This window comes from Erigeron canadensis, chromosome 1 (assembly GCF_010389155.1).
Source record: "Erigeron canadensis isolate Cc75 chromosome 1, C_canadensis_v1, whole genome shotgun sequence".
NCBI lineage: Eukaryota > Viridiplantae > Streptophyta > Magnoliopsida > Asterales > Asteraceae > Erigeron > Erigeron canadensis.
The window spans coordinates 35,196,529-35,218,766 of NC_057761.1; the positions used below are offsets into that span (position 1 = coordinate 35,196,529).

Below are 22,238 nucleotides of genomic sequence, written 5' to 3' on the forward strand. Positions count from 1 at the left end.
AATTGTAGTTTTAATCAAAATCAATCAATCAAATCGTTTTAAGTTTATGTCTAGTTCAATTAATTATTGTAACTTGTTTAACACTTTCCCTTGATTCCCTGTGGATACGATACTCTACTTGCCCTAGCTAATTAGTGGTATTTAGTTTTAATTTTGATCGGTTCAACGACATTGATCATGGGTGAAGGTGAAAAAGGAGAAGTTGAAATTGTTTTAACTTCTTTCGTCGACAATATTTTCTTTGTCATGGCAGCTCATTTTTTCAGATATAGTTGGAGCCTTTAAAATTAAATCCGAAGATAAAGATTAAATTTTAAATTTAAATCTTAATTTTTGATTTTAGGTTAAGGATGGTACAATTTTACATAGTCTTAGAAGATTTTTATCTCATTTTTTCCATCTTTTTCCTGTTCTTTTCATGTAAATTGAATATCTTATTATATCTTATAAATTTATAATATCCAATTATACCTAATCAAAACCTAATAAATAATATAAACAAAAGATATGGATCTTGCTTCTCTCTTTTAATCTTAAATGATATCCTTCACTTAGGGCATCACCAAGTCGTACACCAATGGTGGATTTTGAAATACTCTTTTTTTTAAATATGTAAGAGTTTTTTATATAAAAAAAGGAAAATGATAATGACAGCCCTAGGGCTGTCACTAAGAACTTATTATATGTTTAAAAACTTGTACATTATATATTAAAAACTGCCTCCTGATTTTTCTAACAGCAATGTACAAAATTTTATGCACCCAATTAATTTTTAATGACAACCCTAAAGGCTGTTATTAACAAAACCCAAAAAAAAAACTCAACCGTCAATAGTAAAAAGCTTTTAAAAGTTTTTCGCTATTGTGTACGACAACGGTACCCAATCTCGGCATAAGCCGGGATACGGGGGAGGTATGATGTAGACAGACCTTACCCCTACATAAAGTAGAGAGATTGCTTCTAGATCCATCATTGTAACTTTGTAAGTAACTCTTTTTTTTATATATATATAAAAAGAAACTCTTACACATTCTTACACCTTTTATAAAAAAAAAAAAAAGCTTTTTGAAAATGATGCTCTTATCTCTTTTTCCTTATCATTCACATCTTATTTCTTATTTCACCTTCTGTTAACCTATGTTTTCTAACCATCTCTCTTCACCTTCCTTTACAAATGATCTTATAATTTGGTGGTTCCTTTTCTATTTATCTATTTGTTTTTTTTAGCATTTCTCTTTTATAAATTGAGTATATTATATTAATGAAGGTCAATGATCAGTTTTTTTTTAAAGGCAGAAAACATTCTTGTTGAATGAGTACTAGCACACCGTTAGTCAGTCGCAAAATAAGTGTTATAATATCAAGAGATAACATGACGAATAGAAAAACAATATGTTGTGAAACAAAAACAATGATGGTTTTGATTGCATATTTGCATTAGATAATTTCCTTGATGCTCTGCCCCTAACAAGTAACAACCAAAGTTGAAAAAAGTTTAAATGTAATCTACAATATTTTAGTTAGTGACGGACTTATGGCCAAATGTCATTAGGTTCATAAAGTATTTAGAGTTTGTTCATTTTTCTCAGACCTAGTACATTCTAGATTTATCATAAACAGTTAACCTTAGTTTTTACGTAAAAAAGTAGATATGGTTCGCGGGCACTCCGCCTCTGATTATTAGTTTCTACTATGGTCACTATTTTGGTTATTCTCAATTTATTACTCTATTTATTATTAGAAAAGTTAAATCGGGAACAGAACACAATTGTTATTGTTAAATATGTATAGCCACAAATATGCAAACCATATTTTGTTGCAACAAAATTTAATCATTTTTTCATCCAAATCACGCAACGTAAACTCTTCCCTTGAAGAAGCAAGTCGAATGCCTTGTTAATGTCTTCAAAGTCAACTTCATGCGTAACGAAATTATCAAGTTGTAGTTCCTAAACACAAAAAAGAAATATTAGGTTTCATTTCATTGTCGTTATTGTTTTCTTGACTTCTTGTATTTGATCTCTCTATTATATCTCTCTATTACTCATCAAACTTGCATACTTTGCTTCGGCTTAGTGGTATCATCTCTTTAACACTGATTTAAGATCTAAAACATCTTCAAAGTTGACAACTTATACTGACGTGAATATGCTACTACATCAATTCAAACACAGTTTGACTTTTAAAGTCAAAGGAAACTGGTATTTACTCCATAAATGTAAATGAACCATTCATGTTATGACCTATTTCATCTAGTACATCAAAAGTATTTAAAATAAAACATGACACTTAGAAAACTTTGGTGTTTATCTGTCAAAATGTCCATACCTATTTGATTTTTTAAAATTAATGGGTTGACCTCAAATATCAAAGGCAAATGATGAACAAAACTGATTGTAGTTACCTTATTCATGTAGCGTTTTAAGAGGATTGGGATATCATCTTTCGGTTTCAGACCTCCAAAAAGTGAGCCCGTGAGCGTTTTTCCACTGTGAAGTACCTCAAAAGAACTGAAGTTCAACATTGCCCCAGGCTGGTCAACTCCCAACACAACTGTCTTTCCCCATCCCTGGAGATTATATTCACAGATAACGCACCTCAATATACAGGTTCAATAATGGATCATAATATTGTGGATAGGCCAATAGTCCAATACTTTAAATAGTTGGCGCTTTATGGCTCGTGTACATATGGGATGAGGTAAAGTCTGGTTACCGTGTCCAGGTAAGTATTTGCAAAAAAGTTGCAATCGGTTGGGCTTGTACATATGACAAATCGACAACTGGGCTTAGATTCCAGCATCATATTTTTTTTCCAGCATCATACTTGATTCTTTTCTGACTACCAGTTTTGACTAATAAAACCTTTTGCTGTATGTAACTAGTTGTTCAGTCCATTTGGCCCATCCCAAGCCCCAAGGTCCTATAATTTTGTTGCATGTTTTCTTACAGGTAAGCTATGCTGATTTGGAAGGCAAATTTACAGCTCTAGTTATAATTACGATTAAAGGAATCATCATAGTAGGAAAAAATGGTGTAGTTGTACAATATAAGTTTCATAAGCATATTCACTCTTCAAGATAAGGCCAAAATATGGAGTTTAGTAGTAACACAGATGTTTGACATATACTAATCCTACATCTCGAAAAAACCAGATATCAGATTTTATGGTCATGACTATAAAGTTCAATAAAGATCCCATGTCGTAGATTATGTAATAATAACTGATTTTGAAATTGGGCAGTATATATGCAGATCAGCATAGATATATAGGTATATGGAATAGAATGGACCTTTCTACAAGAAGAATAAGCTTCGTGTACCAGAGACGTCAAACCAACACACTCAAAGCAATAATCTGCACCTCCACCTGTCATCTCCAATATTACCTGGCTCACAGTTTTGTCTCCAATGTCACGGGAGTTCACAAAATCAGTGACTCCGAATTTTTTTCCTGTCAATACAAGAAAGCATTGATGTAAAACAAATCCCTGCAGAACTCGGTCCAGTAACCTGGTCGTTACTTTTGACCCAAGGTTCAGGCAGATCAAACCATATAAACTCATTCGTATCACCCTCAAATAGTAGCTGATTGTTATATAAAACTAAATCCCCCAATATATTTAAAATAAACTCTCGATCTTTAGGAGAACTACGTCTAAAAGTAAGAGACTACTATACTATAAAGATCGAAATTAGACGTTACCTAATTCCATTTTGTCTTGGTTTACATCAACACCTATGATCCTCTTAGCTCCGCATAGCCTTGCCCCTTCAGAAACCTGCGAAAATAGATCATGGCCATCGTACTTTCCTCAAAACATACAAAAAACTAAAGCTTCTTATTTTTAAGTATGTTGAAAACTGTGTTTATGCAGTTCATTAAGTCCAGTCTCAATTATCGAAGTCGAAATACTTTAGTAGAATACTCTTGATATAAGTTGAGTATAATCATACAGCTAGCCCAATTGCGCCCAGTCCAAATATAGCAACCGTTGTTCCACTTTCCACTTCTGCTGTTTTAACCGCAGCACCCACTCCTGAAAAGCATTACGTGTCTTAGTTTTATTGCAACCTTGTTAAATAAAAATAATTTATGAAACAAGAACACAATTTACCGGTTGATACTCCACAACTTAAGAGACAAGCTCTATTTGCTGGTATTGCTGGATCAATCTTAGTTATATGAGCGATATCAACCACTGTGTACTCGCTAAAACTTGATACGAACAAGAAGTGGTATAGAGGTTCGCCGTTGATGTCTGTGAACCTGCTGGTTTCTTCCCTGTCAATCCAAGGGGAAACCTTGAAGGGGAACTTACTACATAGGTTACTTTTTTTGGATAAGCAATCTGTACATTCACCACAATCCGGCAAAAAGATTGGGATCACAGTGTCTCCTTCAACGACTTCATGTACACCTTCTCCGACACTTTCTACAACCCTGCATAACAGCAAAACGAAATGTTGATGATATATATGGCTAAGTTAATTATGTATATGGCAATGATGAATAGATCATCATGATTATTTCAATTCATTCCATCTAGTGGTAAACATGAAATTTCTTATTAAAGTGTTTGCCTATATGTGACATGTCTAAAGATACAACCGAACAAAGGCCAATTGCCCAAGAAACGCAACGCAGTTTCTGCTATATGCTTTAAGTATTAACCAAATTTTGTCAAACCACCAAAAGTGCAAACTTTTAAGAAGTGTTCAGTAGAGTAATCTAGGGACCAAGATGTTAGAAAAAAGTCAACATTGGCAACTTATCATCTGTGGCATCATCTTTTGACCGGGTAACCGGGTCAGATTACCCAAAAGTCCAAAAATTGCAACAGAACTAACTTTAGTTGGGTGTAAACATAACTTTCGGTACCTATTTATGGGTTTACTCCTTTCTGACAATGACTAAAGACAGAAATCACAATCATCAATATTTTGCAATGTTAAACAGTAGGAGAATTTGTAATTTTAGGTAACAAACTTTCCCAGCAAAAATAAAAAAAATCTTATAGATAGTCTGAAACTCTCAAAGTATTACAATTATGTTACAAAGAAGCATAGTGTATAATATATCAAAATTTACATAATCTGCATGCCGCAAGATAATTGTCCATTAGACAGAAAATTGTACTGTATTAGTGTAATATATCAAATTCTTTGTAGAGGTTGACAATTATTTAGGGACACTAAGAAGATGATCTTTATTTTGACGTTTTGAGACTCATGTAGAATTTTGGTTTCTTCGCAAAAGACAATTATATATAAATAAAAACTATCAAGATGCCAACAAAAACAATTAATCAAAATTGATTAGAATCCTTACCCCACTGCTTCATGACCAAGTATTCTCGGGTAAATAGCAGGAGGATGCTTTAAGTAAGAAAATAAAAAAACAGAAATAGTTAGTATTTAACTTCGACATACACAAAAATAAGGAAAAACTTTAGCAGTTTACCCGTTTATTTACAAAAATGAAAGAAATGAAATGAAAATTGAAAACAATGAATGTATCTATGATAAGAAGTACCTCCAATTTCCAAAAGATAACATCACTATGACAAAGAGAAGTGCATATGATTTTGATTCGGACTTCTCGATATTTCGGTGTATCCACAATCACTTCCTCTATCACCAGTGGCTTCCCTGGCTCCCTAGCAATAGCAGCTGCATCCGAAAAAGCAATCAATATATGTATATACATACATATATATATTTTCATATATTTATATATATGTATCTGTGATATAGTTAGTTAAAGAAGTTAGTTACCTCTGCAGCGGATAGGCTTGCGGGAAGTACAGTTGGTTGAGGTTTGATCTTCCATAGTCACTAGCTAGTCAGTAAGTCAATGGATTTTTTTCCCCCTTTTTTAATAACTTTGTTTGTTTTTGAAACAAATGCACGACAGTGGTGTTGTTTGGATTTGTGTGTTGAGTTTTGTTTTATAGCATTTGGAAGCTGGCGGGAACATGTGTTAGGTTTGGAATATGATGCAAGAGGGGCCATTCATTGAGACTCGGTATGAAAAAAATTAAAACTTGGCTAAAGGTTTATACCGGAAACAGAAACGGGTCAAAAATATGACCCGGACTCAAATGAATCGGATCAACTTGATGCTTTTTTCGGGATATGGTTGGATCCGTTGGGTCAACAAAATAACGAAATTGTGGAATGGTGGGTAGTAGTTTACACCTAGCTTTCAGGAGCGCTTTTTTAACGATTACTAAGGTGGCATGTCACATCTCCATAGTCAATAGCTCATTTATTTGATTTACTACCTCTAGTCCTCTGCCACATATAATACAAATTTTTATTTTTGGTGTTTTGTACCTAATACTCATTTTTAAAAGCAAAGGTCTATGTCAAAAAAAATTATTTTACCATTTTGATTGTGTACCGAACCGCGTAAGCCTTATAGGATTTGAGGATCAAGGTGGATTTGAGTTTATGCTTTGTTAGCAGTTCCTCGAATGTAGGGCAATGTCTCTTTACGCCAAATTTTATTATTTGTGTGATCGGCTAGTTGAATCATGCCAATCGAATGAGGGTTACCTTAAAGGGAAGATTAGGGTTTAATCTTTTCTCCTTAGATATAGCTGCTATGACGATTTATTCCTTAAGATAATGATGAATATCTTCTTATCTTAAGGAGGGATATATCTTAAATAACTAATTAAATACCTCCCAGCTTATGCCCTTCGTGATTACGCTTTGTGAAAGGTACACTTTGTATGGGCACTCGAAGGGGTATATTATCATCTTTTATATATTTATTTATTTATTTTAAACCAATGTTAAAGTTTATATTATTCTTACAGTATTGTAACATTAATTACACCAAACTTTATGCCAAAATAAGCTCTTTCATTTGTTAAACAATTTAATATCGGAGTATTAACAACGACAAGGTGTGAATAACGTGGTACATGACTACATGTGGTTCGGTGTCCTTTTACTTAAAAAAACAAAAGAGGTTTTAAAGAAAAACGCTTGAAGGGTGAAAGGGATATGAAACATTTGAATATTTGATACTCAGTTCGATGCATATATAGCATCCTCTATACCTTTCCTATTATTTCAGATGACGACTCAAACTTGAGAATTCCTATGGTCTCGCATGCTACACATAATAGTACTTGTACTGTATTTCAATATGTACATAATAGTATTCACAGATGAAATAAGTACTTTATATATCGTAGCACACACATATTGGAAATATCGTCAGGAACCACAACACAATTGTCTCTTTAATTACATTAAAATGATGCGAATATCTTAATTTTAATTTTTTATTATACTAAAGCACAATTGCTCTAATAATTTTTTAATATTTTATTAAACTAAAGCATAGTTGCTCTAATAATTTATTGACCAATTATATCTCTTGATTTCTTTAAATTCTCAATTTTGAGTTTTCTTGACTTTTTTAAAAATATTTATATATATCTACATAAATCTATCAACCACATCTAACAAATGATAAATATTACATTTAGATAACTATAAACTATATATATAAATATTTATTATATATAATTTAATCTTAATATATAATATAAGACGGTTGAACTAATGACTTATTAGTCAATCATATCGTTCAATTTCATCGAATTGACTTTTGATGATGTCATCATTTAGATAAACTACAAATTAAAAATCTTAATAATCATTATCCAAATATATTATTATATTAATATTTATATTAATTTGTAGAAAAAGTCTCATTAATTTATAGTTTTTTGTATTCCATCAATAATTTACACTTTTTAACCTTGAATACTTAATTTATATTTATTTTTAGCCATCAACTTGAAAGAATTTTTTAAAATTTACAATCATTTAACTTAATGGCTTATTAACAAATATTAGATTAGATTTTTATAATTATAAATATTAATTTTTAGTTTAATATTAGATATAAATACAATGTGAACTCTAGATACATATCCCAAACATAATAACAGATAACGATATACAACATCATTATCCTAAACACAATAGGAATCACATGAGATGAGACGATCATAGAACCAAACATAATTTACAACAGATAGTTACTTGAATCTTAAATCCAAATCAATATAAACTCCATTCAAGATTTATTTTATCTCTCAATAAAAAAGATACATAGTTTTCTCCTTTTTGGTATATTAGTTTTGCATTTTAATGTTTAAAGTTACAGTTGTCACCCAAATCAAGAGTTCTAATTTTTATCAAAGAATATAAAAACAACCCTAATTATTATCATATTATCATAGAACAAGTGATTGAAAATAAACCTATGCGTGTTATTGACGCGCATCATGATTAAATACATATACTTGAATGTCAAGTACAGGATCACAAATATGTTTATATTTTAATTCTTAATTATCTTTCATAATAATATCACATTATGGGTACATTTGGTTTCAAAGTATTCTATAATGGATAAATTATTATATATAGCTTGTGCCTTGTGGAATGACTACGACAAACATTTCCATCAATATGTCTAGGCTAATAATGACAGTGATGAACCTATTATTATTGTACTACAACTTGCAAAATATAACACTTAAAACCGTATTTCTTTACAATTAAAAGCCTTTATGACTTAAATGTATGAAAATCTTATATTGATAATATCGTAAATCCCGTGTCCAGTGTTGGACACGGGTTTAAAAACTAGTATATACTATAAGACGGTTGAATTAATGACTTATTAACCAATCAAATCGCTTAATTTTATCAAATTGACTTTCGCTTATGTCATCATTTAGATTAACTAATAAATTAAAAATCCTAATAATCATTATCCAAATATATTATTATATTAATATTTATATTAATCTGTAGCAAAAAAGTCACATTAATTTACACTTTTTTGTTTTCCATCAATAATTTATACTTTTGAGCCCTGAAAATTTAACTTAGATATATTTTTAACCATCAACTTTAGAAGTTTTTTTACATATATATTTATCTTTAATCATCAACATGATAATTTTTTTTTAGAACAACAATATTTATATATTTAGTTTTTTAAAGTTATAATTGTCACTCAAATCAAGAATTTTAATTGTTATCAAAGAATATGAAAACAATCCTAATTGTTATCTAATTATCATAGGATATGTGATTGAAAATATACCTATTCGTGTTATGTCCTGCATTATGATCAAATACATATACCTGAATGTTAAGTACAAAATCACAAGTATATTTACATTTTAACTGTGATTATTGTATTACACTTTACAAAGTATAACACTTAAAACCTTATATCTCAAAATTATAAGCTATTATGAACTAAATGTATAACGATCTAATATTAATAATATCGTAAACTCCGTGTCCAGTGTTAGACACGGGTTTAAAATCTAGTATATTAAGATACATGTAAAACAAATTATTATTAAAACGAAGTTCCGTCACTATTTATTCATCCAAATCACACATCGTAAGCTCTTCCCTTCGAGGAGCAAGTCAAAAGCCTTGTTGATGTCTTCAAACTCAACCTCATGTGTCACAAATTTATCAAGTTCTAGTTCCTATATCGTTAGGATGTAGAATATGTCATTCATTTAAATGCGTACGTAACTATATATATAATGGAGATCATAAATCAGATAGTTAAAGTGTTCATATGTAACTAGACCAATACCAATCTTGATTTTAAGAATTTGTTGGTTTGATCTCAAAAGTCAAAAACAGGCAAGCACAGAGAAGATATTCTACTTACCTTATTCAAGTAGCGTTTTTGGAGAATTTGAATATCAGTTTTTGGTTTGATACCACCAAAAAATGCTCCCATGAGAGATTTCCCACTGTGAAGTACCTCCAAAGAATTGAAGGTCAACATTGCCGCCGGGTGGTCAACTCCTACCACAACTGTTTTACCCCATCCCTAAAGATCACACTCATAGATAAAGAAACTTGATTTAGTACAGAAGATGACTTAAAAAGATGATTAAAGTTATACATTTAGATATAGAGATCATAGAGATATAGATAAATTAGACCTTTCTACATGAAGCATAAGCTTCATGCACCAAGGACGTCAAACCAACACACTCGAAGCAGTAGTCTGCACCCCCACTAGTCATCTCGATAATTACCTGCTTAATTTAGAGCTTTATGCTATTACATTTAAGTTAAGATTTCAACTTTAAATCAAAACAAACTGTATCAAACTATCAACTGGGCTTATACACTTTTCATGTTTAACAGAGGACAAACAAAAAATCTTGAATTAAAAGTGCTGCTCAAAAAAGGAAAAACAATTTTTAACAGCTCGTGCATATCTAACTTGTGCAATTGTAACATTTTGAAGATTTCCATTCACAGAGTCTTATTCATATGGGGTGAAAGATGAATGTTAAGTTACCTACCTGGCTTACAGGTTTGTCCCCACAGTTACGCGAGTTTACAAAATCAGTGACTCCAAATTTCTTCCCTGTCAATAACAGAAAGAATCAATGCAAAACCAACATTCTTTATAATCGTCATAATAGAACGCATCCATTAGATATTACCTATTTCAAACTTGTCCTGGTTCACATCAACACCTATGATCCTCTTAGCTCCACATAGCCGTGCTCCTTCAGCAACCTTTAAACGTAGATCATAGGTATTATGCTATCATAACAACACGTGTCACATTAAAAGTTGAAACCTCCTGTTATGAAATTTCTCAAAACCATTAATGTCAACTTTGGTCACCAAATTTACGATTTACACTTGATATAAGGCTTAAGAAAATACAATTGATATAAATAGATCGAGCACTGACATACCGCTAGCCCGACTGCACCAAGCCCAAATATAGCAACTGATGTTCCGGCTTCTACCTTTGCTGTTTTCCAAGCTGCACCCAGTCCTGAAAGCTTATGCTAGCAACTTATTATCTTTTGTAAAGCATACTATATTTACCATGTATTCAAAAGATCTAAGGATTTAAATCAAAGGTGAAGCAGAAGCTTAGCATGTGTTGACCTGACCTGATCAAAGCATTTTCTCTATTCAAAGTTCATAAGGATTCTACTAGAATTTTCTCCTACATATTTTTTTAATTTTTAAAAGCATTAGCTTACTGCTTTAGCAGACCTTACTTAAAATGTACCTAAAAGTTCAAGTATGTTCTGAAGTTGAATCGTATAGACTCAAAACCCAGACTCTGCCACTTTGTTGACAACAGGAAACTAAACCGTAAAGGTGGTAACCTCAACCCGTTTTCTCATCATTGAGATGGTTTCCTAGTGTTTAATCTCTAACGAGTTGTATATGCTTATCGAATTCATAAATAACATCAAATACTACTTTTGTAAAAATGGGATGTTACAACTAAAGTGAATTAAACAAATCAAGGGTAAATGTTGAAACCATGAAAGTTGTCCATTATGCATTTTTGATGTATGTGAACTCCTAATATATAGCTTTAATTGAAAACTTGAATTTATCTTTGTAACAGTTAATAGAATTAGTAAACCAATTCCAATGACTGATGTAACATGTACTAAAGAGTTACCTATTTTGTCCAAAACCTATTACCCACTGCCCAGTTTGCCATCTCTAGTAAATAGTATCATAAAAGTATCAGAGATAAAACAATTAATTTACCAGTTGATACCCCACAACTCAAGAGGCAAGCTCTATTTGCTGGGATTGCTGGATCCGATTTCGTTATATGAGCAATGTCGACCACTGTGTACTCGCTAAAACTTGATATGGACAAGAAGTGGTATAGAGTTTCTCCATTAATGTTTGTGAACCTGCTTGTCTCTTCTCTCTTCATCCAAGGAGAAAGGCTGAAAGGCAACTTTGTACACAAGTTGCTTTTCTCGGACAAGCAATCTATACATTCACCACAATCCGCCAAAAAGATTGGGATCACGGTGTCTCCTTCAACAACTTCATGTACACCTTCTCCCACACTCTCTACAACCCTTTAGTAGTGCAGCAAAGGTGAAATAGCTAGTTATTATCTGCTTTATCTTGTTATCATTAATTAGCACACTTTAATGAACATGTAATATTAATAGTTATTACTACAAAGCCAAAACTTTTTGAAAGCTCAAAAATGTTAATGAACCATACATCAACTATAATCATAGGTGTTACATGCAGCATCTATCTAATGTTCTAATGTGTCAAAAGAAAACGTAGTACATGGTATCTGATTTATGAAATTGTAGTAGTGAATGGGGGTGAACTTATACCTTTTTGTTAGACAAACAAATAAACTTAAGGGATTAGTTTTCTCGAATGTAAGAAACTTTGAACAAATGTCTATTGTAGGAAATAACTAAAGTTGTGTGTATTGTATGTTAACAACTTTGAAATAATGTTTATTGTATGTAAGAATTTCGTTTCAACCAATTAAAATCTGACAAGTGGCACCTGTATATGGTTGCCACATATGTTTTCTTACATAAAATAAACATTTTTTCAAGTTACTTACATACAATACACATAACTTTAGTTTTTTCCTACAATAGACGTTCGTTCAAAGATAGTTACATTTCAGAAAACTAATCTTTAAACTTAATTATGGTGTTTTTGTCAACAAGCAATCTGATACAATGATGCATCTTTAACAGAAATTTAAAAAAGAAGATCCTAATGTTTGAATCTATGTCAGATAGTTTGAAAAGGTAGCGGAAGACATAGGAAATACAGAGACGGACATACATAATACATGATTCTAGCATGAACTTGGAGCCCACAAGTAACGCAACCGTTAAGTGAAAAACTCAATTAGGTACTAATAATTATGCAAAGGGCAATTGTTTTTATACACCACTAGTATCAACTATCCGAAATGCAAAAAGTTACAGATTAGATATATGTGATGGCATAATTAATGAATTCAGGAATTTACCCCAGTGCTTCATGACCTAGTATCCTGGGGAAAACAGCAGGCGGATGCTTCACGAAAAAACAAAACAGAAACCGTTAATAAAACCTCAACAAAAAACATCACTTGACACATTCCATTTCCCATCCTATATATATACCTCTAATTTCCAGAAAGTAACATCACTATGACAAAGGGATGTACATATAATCTTAATCCGAACTTCGTGCATTTTTGGTGGTGCCACTATCACTTCCTCGATAACCAACGGCTTTCGTGGCTCCCTAGCAATTGCAGCTGCAAGAAATATTGAGCACATACACCAATTCATAATTAATTAAGCTAATCCAAACAAGGTTAAATCCCAGTTATAGCTAGCTGGCTCTTCATATTTCAAATAATTAAATAGAAGTATGACAAGTGTTACCTCTACATCGAATAGGCTTGCCGATGGTGTTACCGGAGCGAATTCCGTCCATAAATATATATCTGCTATATATATAATTTCTTAATTTTTGATTTTTTTTGTATGTTTGTTTTTTTTTTGAATTCTAGTTAAGTGTTAGGATCATAGGATGTTTTATATAGTGCAAGTGATTAGTGTCCCGTTCTGGCGGGAATCGGTGATGTGGGTCCCCAAACACGTGTAACCATCATCAGCCCTTATTTTAACACTATATATATATAGACTTCGACAAGCATAAACGAATACATCAAACAACGTTAGTATTCGTGTATCTCAATGTTTAATTAGTTAAGAACTTACAATTGTTTAAGTAATAATTAAATATAATATAACGTTTTGTTAGATATCTTTAGATTAGATTAATTAGATACTATAATATAACGTTTTGTTAATGTATATCATGTAATGTAGTAATTAACAACACATTATTCTCCTTTTGATATATTCTTTAGTTAAGTATTATGTAGAGCATCTTGATCAACCGTTCACCTAATATATAACATTATCTAATATCTAATACTTCCAATATTTAATATCTAATCTACCATCTAATATCTAATACTATTTTATAAAACATTTTGTTTTTTTTTTTTTTCAAATCTCAATTAAGTAATTGAACTATATAAATTACCCATCTTCTTTATTCACTAATATAAACATCTATACCTAATATACCTATAATACCCTTAACCCTCAACTATACATTTTTCTCTCTTATCAAATCTCAACCACTCATTTTCCCCCTCTCCTCGATCCATAAATCATTTTATTTATCTAATTCATTCAAAATCTTTATCTCAAGAAACCATATATCGATAAATTATAAAATTTGTATGGGCAAATTGTTCTTTTATTAAAGATGTCATTCGATATATTTTAGACGAATTTAAATCCGAGGGTAGAGCCCGTACGGCTAAGGTATTTGGCTATTATACTCTATGGCTTGACATATCACCTCCACCATCTCACCTCCGCAACGCACGAGCACTATCTCTCGTTGTAATAAATAGATACCCAACTTTTATCACGTAGTACGTAGTTTAATTTTAAACTTTTTGTCCACTCCAAAATTACTTGGTAAATGTTGTTCCCTCCAAAATTATTGTACTAGATAAATACTGAACTCAGCGGCGGAACTTGAATGATGGTATTGGAGGGGTCAATTTTTTTTAGGGGTGTAAGTTTTCTCTTTATTGCATCTGTGTTTTGTTTCTGAGGGAGTAAAAACACATAAAAAATTTTATTTATCCTTAAATAATATATATAATTGTTAAATATGGTCAAAAACTTTGGAGAGACCAAAACCCTCATTTGGTGAGGTTTTTTACCATCGATAAACCTCAACTTAAAACGAGCATGGTACCCACGCAATGCAGCGGCGATGACATTAGTTGCGATGTGTTGGCGTCGGTGTCTAGTGGTGTTAGTAATTGATACAAAGATATTTGATTTTTAGGGATGATGAATATCTTTTAAAATATTATGGAATGGTTGTGTAAGTTAATTAATTAATGGTAAAATGGTAATTTCTCATGTCCTAAAAGTTATAAACTTTTCGACATGCATAATTTTTATATGGTAGTATACATATCAAAGTTCAGTACTTCAACAAATGTAAAAATAAAAGTAGCCCAATATATAGCTGGGCTTTCTTTGAATATTTTATCTGGGCTCCTAACATCAACTGGGCCAGCACTTTACACACACTGAAACAGCCACACTCCATATAATATAAAATCGAGAAAAACACTCCGAAGATCCAAAAGCAAACCAGCGCCATGGCACCAGCAGCAGCAGCAGCAAAAAAAGCACCAGGTTTCGTAGCAAACGCAATAAAAAACAAACACAGTTTCATCCAATTCTTCGCCATGACCGGAATCTTACTCTTAAGCATGCGCTCCGTCGGCCAAAAATATCGAATCAATGATCTCCAAGAAGACACCGCCGCTTTACTCAAAGAACAAAATTCCCTCTCCGATCGCATCCATCACATCAAACAACAGCTCTTGGCTGAAGCCGCCCTTGATTCCACCGGAACTTTCGCTGCCAGGCTCCGCTTCCTTTTCGGCGATTCGTGAGTCCTTCCTTTAGGCTAATAATTTATTCTAATCTTCGATTTTCGACATTTTAGATAGTAATAATGTTTGTTTAAATATTTTATGTTGCTGAATTGTAAACTATTACTATTACTGGTACTTGTTTAATTTTTTAGGTTAACAAGGATATAAGGTAGTAGTTTATATATAGGTTTACTCGTACTGAGTTTGTCTCCTTGGAGAGGTTGATTTGAGAGTCTTATGTAGAACCTTTTAGGCTAGAGCTCATTTCGGTTTGGTTCAAGTCGAGTTAAAGTAGGTTATATGACCTTAATAGTAAGTAAGGATGTCTTGCTTTTTAGTGTTTGTTGATATTATATGGAATTTAGATATTTGATTTTGATACAAGTTCAACTTAGGAATTTTGAAGTTGATTTGCTGCAATGAATAGATAACCTTTTTTAGATGACGAAAATCGAGGAAATAGCTTTAGGGCACGTTTGGTAGGGAAAAATTCAGTGAAATGAAATGAAGCAAAGAAATGAAATAGAGAGAAATGAAATTGATAGAGAAATTAAGTAATTTGCTTTGTTTGGTAATGACAGAGAATTAACCTGAGTCTAAAAGAAGTAAATTTCATTGTTTGGTAGATAGTTGTAGAGAAATGAAATTCAGTTCTAGTTATAAGTTTTTTTTGTTTATTATTATTATTATTATTTTTACTCATATTATCTTGTTATTTGAAAACTTAATAAAAGAAGCAACATTAAACTTTAGAAAAACCCATACAAAGTACAATTCTATCACTTTAATACGTATTGCAATACCAAATATTGACACACATGATAATGATCTCTCATGGCTAAATGTATACAAAATAAAATGCACAACACGAATACATTTTCAAACTTGAACTTTTGCGAACAAATTACATTCAAAATATCAACCTCATCAAACTACACATATCACCTTACATTTTCCTTAAACCATCGAGCTATCAAAATGAAAATGAAGTTCCATGATAACCTCCAAAATATACAACAATAACTATGAACAAAATACATATCAGAGAGACAAACTGTACGGAGTAATGGTAATACTAATTGCACCGTAGGCAACTGTGTATCAAAAACTATGGAGTTGGGTGAGCATCGGAACAAGTTCACCGTTGGAAGGGCGATCAGCAGGCATATCAGAGAGACAAACTGCCACAATTCATACAACCATCAACATCTCATCTTCCTCCATTTCTTGTCCCAAAAGACTCTTGTCAAGAGTGATAGGCGAAAACACCCCGAATCACCAGTTCACATGAAACAATAAATAAAAGGATAGATCTACGACTCATTTGGATACAGGTTCACCACCAAATGAACCATAGGGCTGCGATTTCCAACCGAAGATACAGATACACCACTACGGTCAGAGAATCGTGTCTAAGAACACCACCCAACGTGCCATGGTTGAGCTAGCATAGACCCAATAATTTAACTCACATGATGAGATAAATTATCACACAATTCTCTATCTAAAAGCCATAAAAACTGCCCTTTGTTTATTTGCAAATATTGATATATATAGTGGATACAAAGAAGGACCCACTATGCTACAAATAAGGAGATAAAAACTACCACAATTGAAAAGTTCAATACAGGAAAACAAATTTCATACATAAATAAATAAAATGGCAAAAGTCTTTTGTCACTTGCTCGAACCAAACAAATCTATTTAGTTCCATCTTGGGCTTGGACAATTGAACTGCACTACCCGGGCTCCCATTATCCTCATTGCTATCAAAGAGCCTCACGAGTGTACCCTGTTTCTACAAGTTGTCTAAACCACATCCCAATCGCAATTTGTAGCCTTGCATCCCAACCCATTTGCAGCATCAATAATCCGTCGTCCTCCTCATGGCGTCTTCGAGACTACCAATTGGAACATAATCATGAACCAAAGAAAACTACTACTAATACTAACAGCAAGTTTGAACTTAAGCAAGAATGGTCATTAGGATGCAAAACAAACAACCGCCACAACATCGTTCGTGCAAGAAGACCACTTACGATATTAACATTAAATTTGATCTTGCGTTGAGATTCATGTCGGGTTTGACTAACACAATCATCATCAATCACCAATAAGGCAATAACATCATCGACATGTATCTTCAAGTTAGAGAACTAAGAACAAAATCAAAAACTTGTGAACATCACAATAATTGGTAGTGCAAATTAGAACAAATAATAAATCAGAAGTAGAAATATCAAATATATAGTCGGCTAGTCCAAATCAGAAAAAACAAATACAGATCAGAAATTAAAAAAAAAAAAGCTGAAAATGACTTGTAACAGCTCTAATCGCAATAAAAGAAAAAAGAATTGAAGAAAAGACAATATAGATACCTCTAATTTATGGAGATCCAAAGCAAACAACCATGGAATTAGATGAGATGAAAAGAATCTCAAAATATCGCCGGAGACAAAAAGGGCCTAGGGTTCTCTCAGATCTATATTGAATGTGCATGTCACGTGATTTACAATATATACTCCTTTTTTTTAGGTATAACCAATTTTTCAAGTAAAGAGGCACGGAGACATTTTATGAGGGAAATTCATTTCTTCACAAAATGAGTGGAAATCAAAATGTGAAGGAACGATTTCTCCGAGAAAATACATTTCTCCGTGTACTATATTCTCTGACCAACCAAACAGTGGAAAACATTTCATTTCCATTTCTCCTGTCTCATTTCCTCCTACCAAACACACTCTTAATGATTTATACTATGGAAAATTCCAGTTGAAAAATCCTAATCATCCTTCTCCATCAGAAATTTTCTCTGAAAGTGAGGATTTGGTGAATGTGGTTTTTCGTTTTTATTAGGTTAACATGATTGACACGAGAGATTGATGAATGTCTTAAGAAACCTATTAGGACCAAGAAGTGCTTCTAAGTTTAGTCAAACTTTTCATTCATCCACTTGTAGGTGATGACTGGAATGCTATTGTCTTTCACTGGATAGTTGAGAACATGGTGAGAGTTTCATCCCTGTAATTCGGTATAAGAATAACATACTTTTAAGGTTTAAAATGTTTACATGGATCATGCATTGTAGGATACTATCTAAAGAGAGCATTTTGTTTTGATGTAGTGATGTACTAAGAAATACAATATAAAACTTTGTAAACGTGATGTTTCTGGAGCCCAGATATAAAACTCACTGAAAGTGAACCATAACAACATTAAATAAACAAGATACACATATATTTGTGAGATAATATAACTCTTGTTGATGCTCTGTTGAAAATTCCAATTCAATATCTTGAATCAAGCATAATAAAATAGTTCTCTAGTTCTTATAAGACTCCAACTAAAAAGCATAACTTAATTAAGATACTAGTCTTAATTTTAATTCTAATTCTGATCCTAGTCTATTAAAGTCAGTATCATCAACATAATCCTTAATCAAATATTGATATCTATCCAACCTCAACATATGTCTCTTCTTATATAGGGTGAGATTTGCTTATTGTCGTTTGTTGGAACATTAAACATATGTAATGAATATGTATGACTTTTGCTAGCATTTTTGTCCGGTGAATTGCTATTGAGTGAAGAATGTAGTCAGCTTATATTTCTTGATTTATTGTCATTAGTCTTGATATGCATCTTACCTTTTGATTTCCCTTACACTTGCATTAATCCATGTGGCTCGCGTTACTGCACCAGTGGTACTCTGATATTGTTGTTACATATTAAGGTGGCAAAAAGGGTGGGCCGGGCCACCTAAGCAGTCATTATAAGGAAGATCCAAAAAATATTGTTCATTGTCTAAATTTAAATAAATGTAATTATTGGAGTTCAACTATATTGATTAATAAGAGCATAATGTTACATGTTTACATTTGCTTTCATTTAGGAATTAATGAAAAGGGTTTTTTTACATGAATAAGCAAATAGGTGGCTGTGAGTTGGATTTTGAGTTGGTAGTGGTCAAGTGATAGAATCCCAATTAACATTAAATGGGTCAAACCCGATACAGTTAAGAAGCATATTCATATTTTGAATCATGGGTCAACTTGGGTCAACCCAATTATTCAGTTACCAAAAATAGGGTCAATGCAATCAATCAGTTACCAGAAATACTGGAGCTGATAATGGGGCAGTTTTTACTTTAATTTGTTTATATAGTAGTACCATAGAGATTTGGAGGAGAACATGGATGTTTTGTTTTTCAACTTAGGTTTCTTTACCCTTGTAATTGGAGATCTGCCTAACTCGAATTAAGCCAACTATGTTGCTTGTTCTTTTTTAAGTATAATTAGATTTTCGGTTTCTATCATCAAGCCTCAGTGGGTTGTGATAAGCTTAAGATCAACTGGTTATGCAGGGAGTGTCTTTGAAGTTTTAACTACCTGTCTGATCCCTTCTGAACTTACACAGGCATTCTAGAAACACCCGGTAGACCCCACCAAGTGATCTAAAGCTTGCTCAAACTCCTGAGCAAACCCATTAAGCAAAGGTGTTCACCCTAATAAAAATAATAGTGAACCCACGGGCCGTGATTGCCAGTACTAGGCTTGATCTCTATAAGAGGAATTTAGAGTCAAAATAAAGTCTAGTCACTTACAGACCGCAGAACCATAACAATCCACCACCACCTACCCCAAATGTTTTACATTTTTAGCATCATATTATCATAACTATGAGTTTGACAGCAAGTGGATGTGATGTGTCATACATCATCTTTGACATAGCTAGCCTTAACTGGTGTCAAGACCATTGTGTAATCTTTTCCTACTGATATATATGTATTCAATTGGTCCTATTATATCTAAATGACAATTTACTAAACATTAGCATATGAACAGGACACTTTTTTAGAAGTATTTTGTATTAGTAACATGTAAATTCCAGAAAACTTAACAGAATACAAAATTAGTTCATAACTGTCCTAACTGAAATGCAGGAGTGCTTATGGGCTAGCTTTTATGGTTGGTCCAAGCAAGGGTTTTGGCTTTTTGCAGTTAGTCCCATAGTTGTCAAAAGCGAAGGCGATCTCAAAGCGCAAAGGCCCGAAATGAGGCGAAGGCGAGAGGCGAAAAAAAAGCGCACGCCCGAAGAAAAAAAGGCGCATGAAGTAAAAAAATATAAAACTTTTATATATAATAAAAAAATAATAGTAAAAGATATCAAATATCATTAATAAAACCAAATGCCATTGAGAAAATCATAAATCTTTTTACCAAAAACTTTAAATTATGTTGTTTTTTGTTTTTGTTTTTTTTAGTAGTAGAAAAAACTAGGTTGGTCTGACCAAATTATGATCTATTATAATTTGAATATAAATAAATAATAGAAGTTATAAGAAATTTATTATGTAAATAATAAATTTTATAATTTTATATAACTTATTATAATTTAAATATATAAATAAATACTAATAAAAACTTGTTTATAGTGAAATAATATTGATGGACTAAGCTATTTAAAAATAAGAATAGATCTGGGCTTTTATTTAATTTATAATGGGCTTTAATTTATTACTCCACATAATAAGAAATAGAGATGTAATGTAACAGTTACATTACATATCAGTTATCTTCTTCCTCCTCTTCTTCTTCTACATATTCCTTCTTCCTCTCCCTCTATGTATTATGTCTTCTACTACTATCTATAGTCGTCTGCAACAAAAAAAGCACCGATCTGGCCCTAGTCATATAGCCGGAAGTTAACTGTTCGTCGCCGTTGACCACTACCGTTGACCTCCCTTTCCCCTGGTCGACTTGGCCTAGGGTTCCAGGCGCTGGAGGTGGGCCTCGCCATCGCCTTGCGCCTAGGCGCACCAGGTGACCGCCTTTGACAACTATGGTTAGTCCTGGGTCTGTCTCAGTTAGGGCCCCTCTCTCGTTTATTGTTTTATTATATCTTTCTATAAATTAGCCTTACGGAAATGTTGAGCCATGATCTTTAGTTCTAGTAATCATTATAAGATGCTGTTTGTGGTGAGAGCCCTGTGCTACTACTCTTTTAAACTAGCTTAGCGTGAAGTCATTGAGCACTTCAGACAAAATAAAACAAAACAATAAGGGCAACTAAAACAAAATCAAAAGTTTTGCAATATTGTAAAATACCAATTGTTAGATGCCGGATCAAACAATACAGACACTCACTTTCATCAACACAACTGAAGCCGCACCTTCTCGAAACCAAAAAAACTCCAGCTCAGATTTCTTTTATGCTGATACCCTTTTGTGTTTACAGTAGCTCGTATAAAAGTAATGTATATATTCCTAAAACATACTTCTATTAATCCTCCTACCAACAAGATCATGACACTAGTAATATCAAGATATGTGAAGAAAGAGAATAATTGGATTGGTTCTATGAATATCATTAGGGTGATTTTTTAAATATAAATATCATTTTCTATTTTGTAACCTTCCAGAATCATTCTGTTTGTCAAGTAACAGAAACCACGTTTATCACCATGGCTGGCATATCGAAGAATATTACAACACCCAATTCGTTTATGGAATCTCTACGACCTCCAATTCTAATCGTATAGTTACAAAGTGAAACAGGATCAGTGTTAAGCTAGGAGCTTTCTCACAGACATACATAAAGGGTGTTTTGTCACAAACCATACGAGCTTTAGTTCTTCCTGAAATTGCAAGAGAAATAGTATTAGCTGACATCAAGTTGTTTCTATTCCACCTTAGTCTATACATTTGATTGCGTGTTTTATTTGCACTTGATGTTGGGCACCATAGATTTGTTGCGACTATTTTCAAAGAGAATTATAAGAATTTAAGATATACCACCAATTGATAGGAAGAACTAAATAATATAACAAAAGTTTAGAGTGTGGTTTGATAATCTTTTTTAGC

At 32.5% G+C, this 22,238-nt stretch overlaps 3 protein-coding genes across 5 annotated transcripts; 1 reads left to right on the forward strand and 2 right to left on the reverse strand.

The window, feature by feature from the left end:
* Positions 1–1,746: 1,746 nt before the first annotated feature.
* On the reverse strand, positions 1,747–5,947 carry LOC122584942 (alcohol dehydrogenase-like 7). The gene is made up of 9 exons (XM_043757032.1): positions 5,778–5,947; positions 5,536–5,672; positions 5,332–5,378; positions 4,118–4,443; positions 3,957–4,039; positions 3,706–3,781; positions 3,293–3,453; positions 2,405–2,569; positions 1,747–1,949 (listed from the first exon to the last, which is right to left on the reverse strand). The coding sequence occupies exons 1-9, from the start codon at positions 5,830–5,832 to the stop codon at positions 1,833–1,835; spliced, it is 1,167 nt and encodes a 388-aa protein (XP_043612967.1). The 5' UTR covers positions 5,833–5,947; the 3' UTR covers positions 1,747–1,832.
* Positions 5,948–9,427: 3,480 nt separating this feature from the next.
* Positions 9,428–13,328, reverse strand: LOC122585588 (alcohol dehydrogenase-like 7). The gene is made up of 10 exons (XM_043757712.1): positions 13,277–13,328; positions 13,010–13,146; positions 12,874–12,920; positions 11,613–11,938; positions 10,790–10,872; positions 10,529–10,604; positions 10,385–10,449; positions 10,016–10,111; positions 9,736–9,900; positions 9,428–9,544 (listed from the first exon to the last, which is right to left on the reverse strand). The coding sequence occupies exons 1-10, from the start codon at positions 13,326–13,328 to the stop codon at positions 9,428–9,430; spliced, it is 1,164 nt and encodes a 387-aa protein (XP_043613647.1).
* A 1,728-nt stretch (positions 13,329–15,056) lies between these two features.
* Positions 15,057–21,990, forward strand: LOC122583761. Of its 3 annotated transcripts, none has more exons than XM_043756137.1 (2): positions 15,057–15,389; positions 21,822–21,990. In XM_043756137.1, the coding sequence occupies exons 1-2, from the start codon at positions 15,094–15,096 to the stop codon at positions 21,925–21,927; spliced, it is 402 nt and encodes a 133-aa protein (XP_043612072.1). In that variant the 5' UTR covers positions 15,057–15,093; the 3' UTR covers positions 21,928–21,990. The 3 variants fall into 3 exon arrangements, with proteins under 3 accessions (XP_043612072.1, XP_043612076.1, XP_043612081.1); XM_043756141.1 differs by lacking the exon at positions 21,822–21,990 and adding an exon at positions 20,318–20,515; XM_043756146.1 differs by lacking the exon at positions 21,822–21,990 and adding an exon at positions 18,335–18,353.
* Positions 21,991–22,238: the final 248 nt, after the last annotated feature.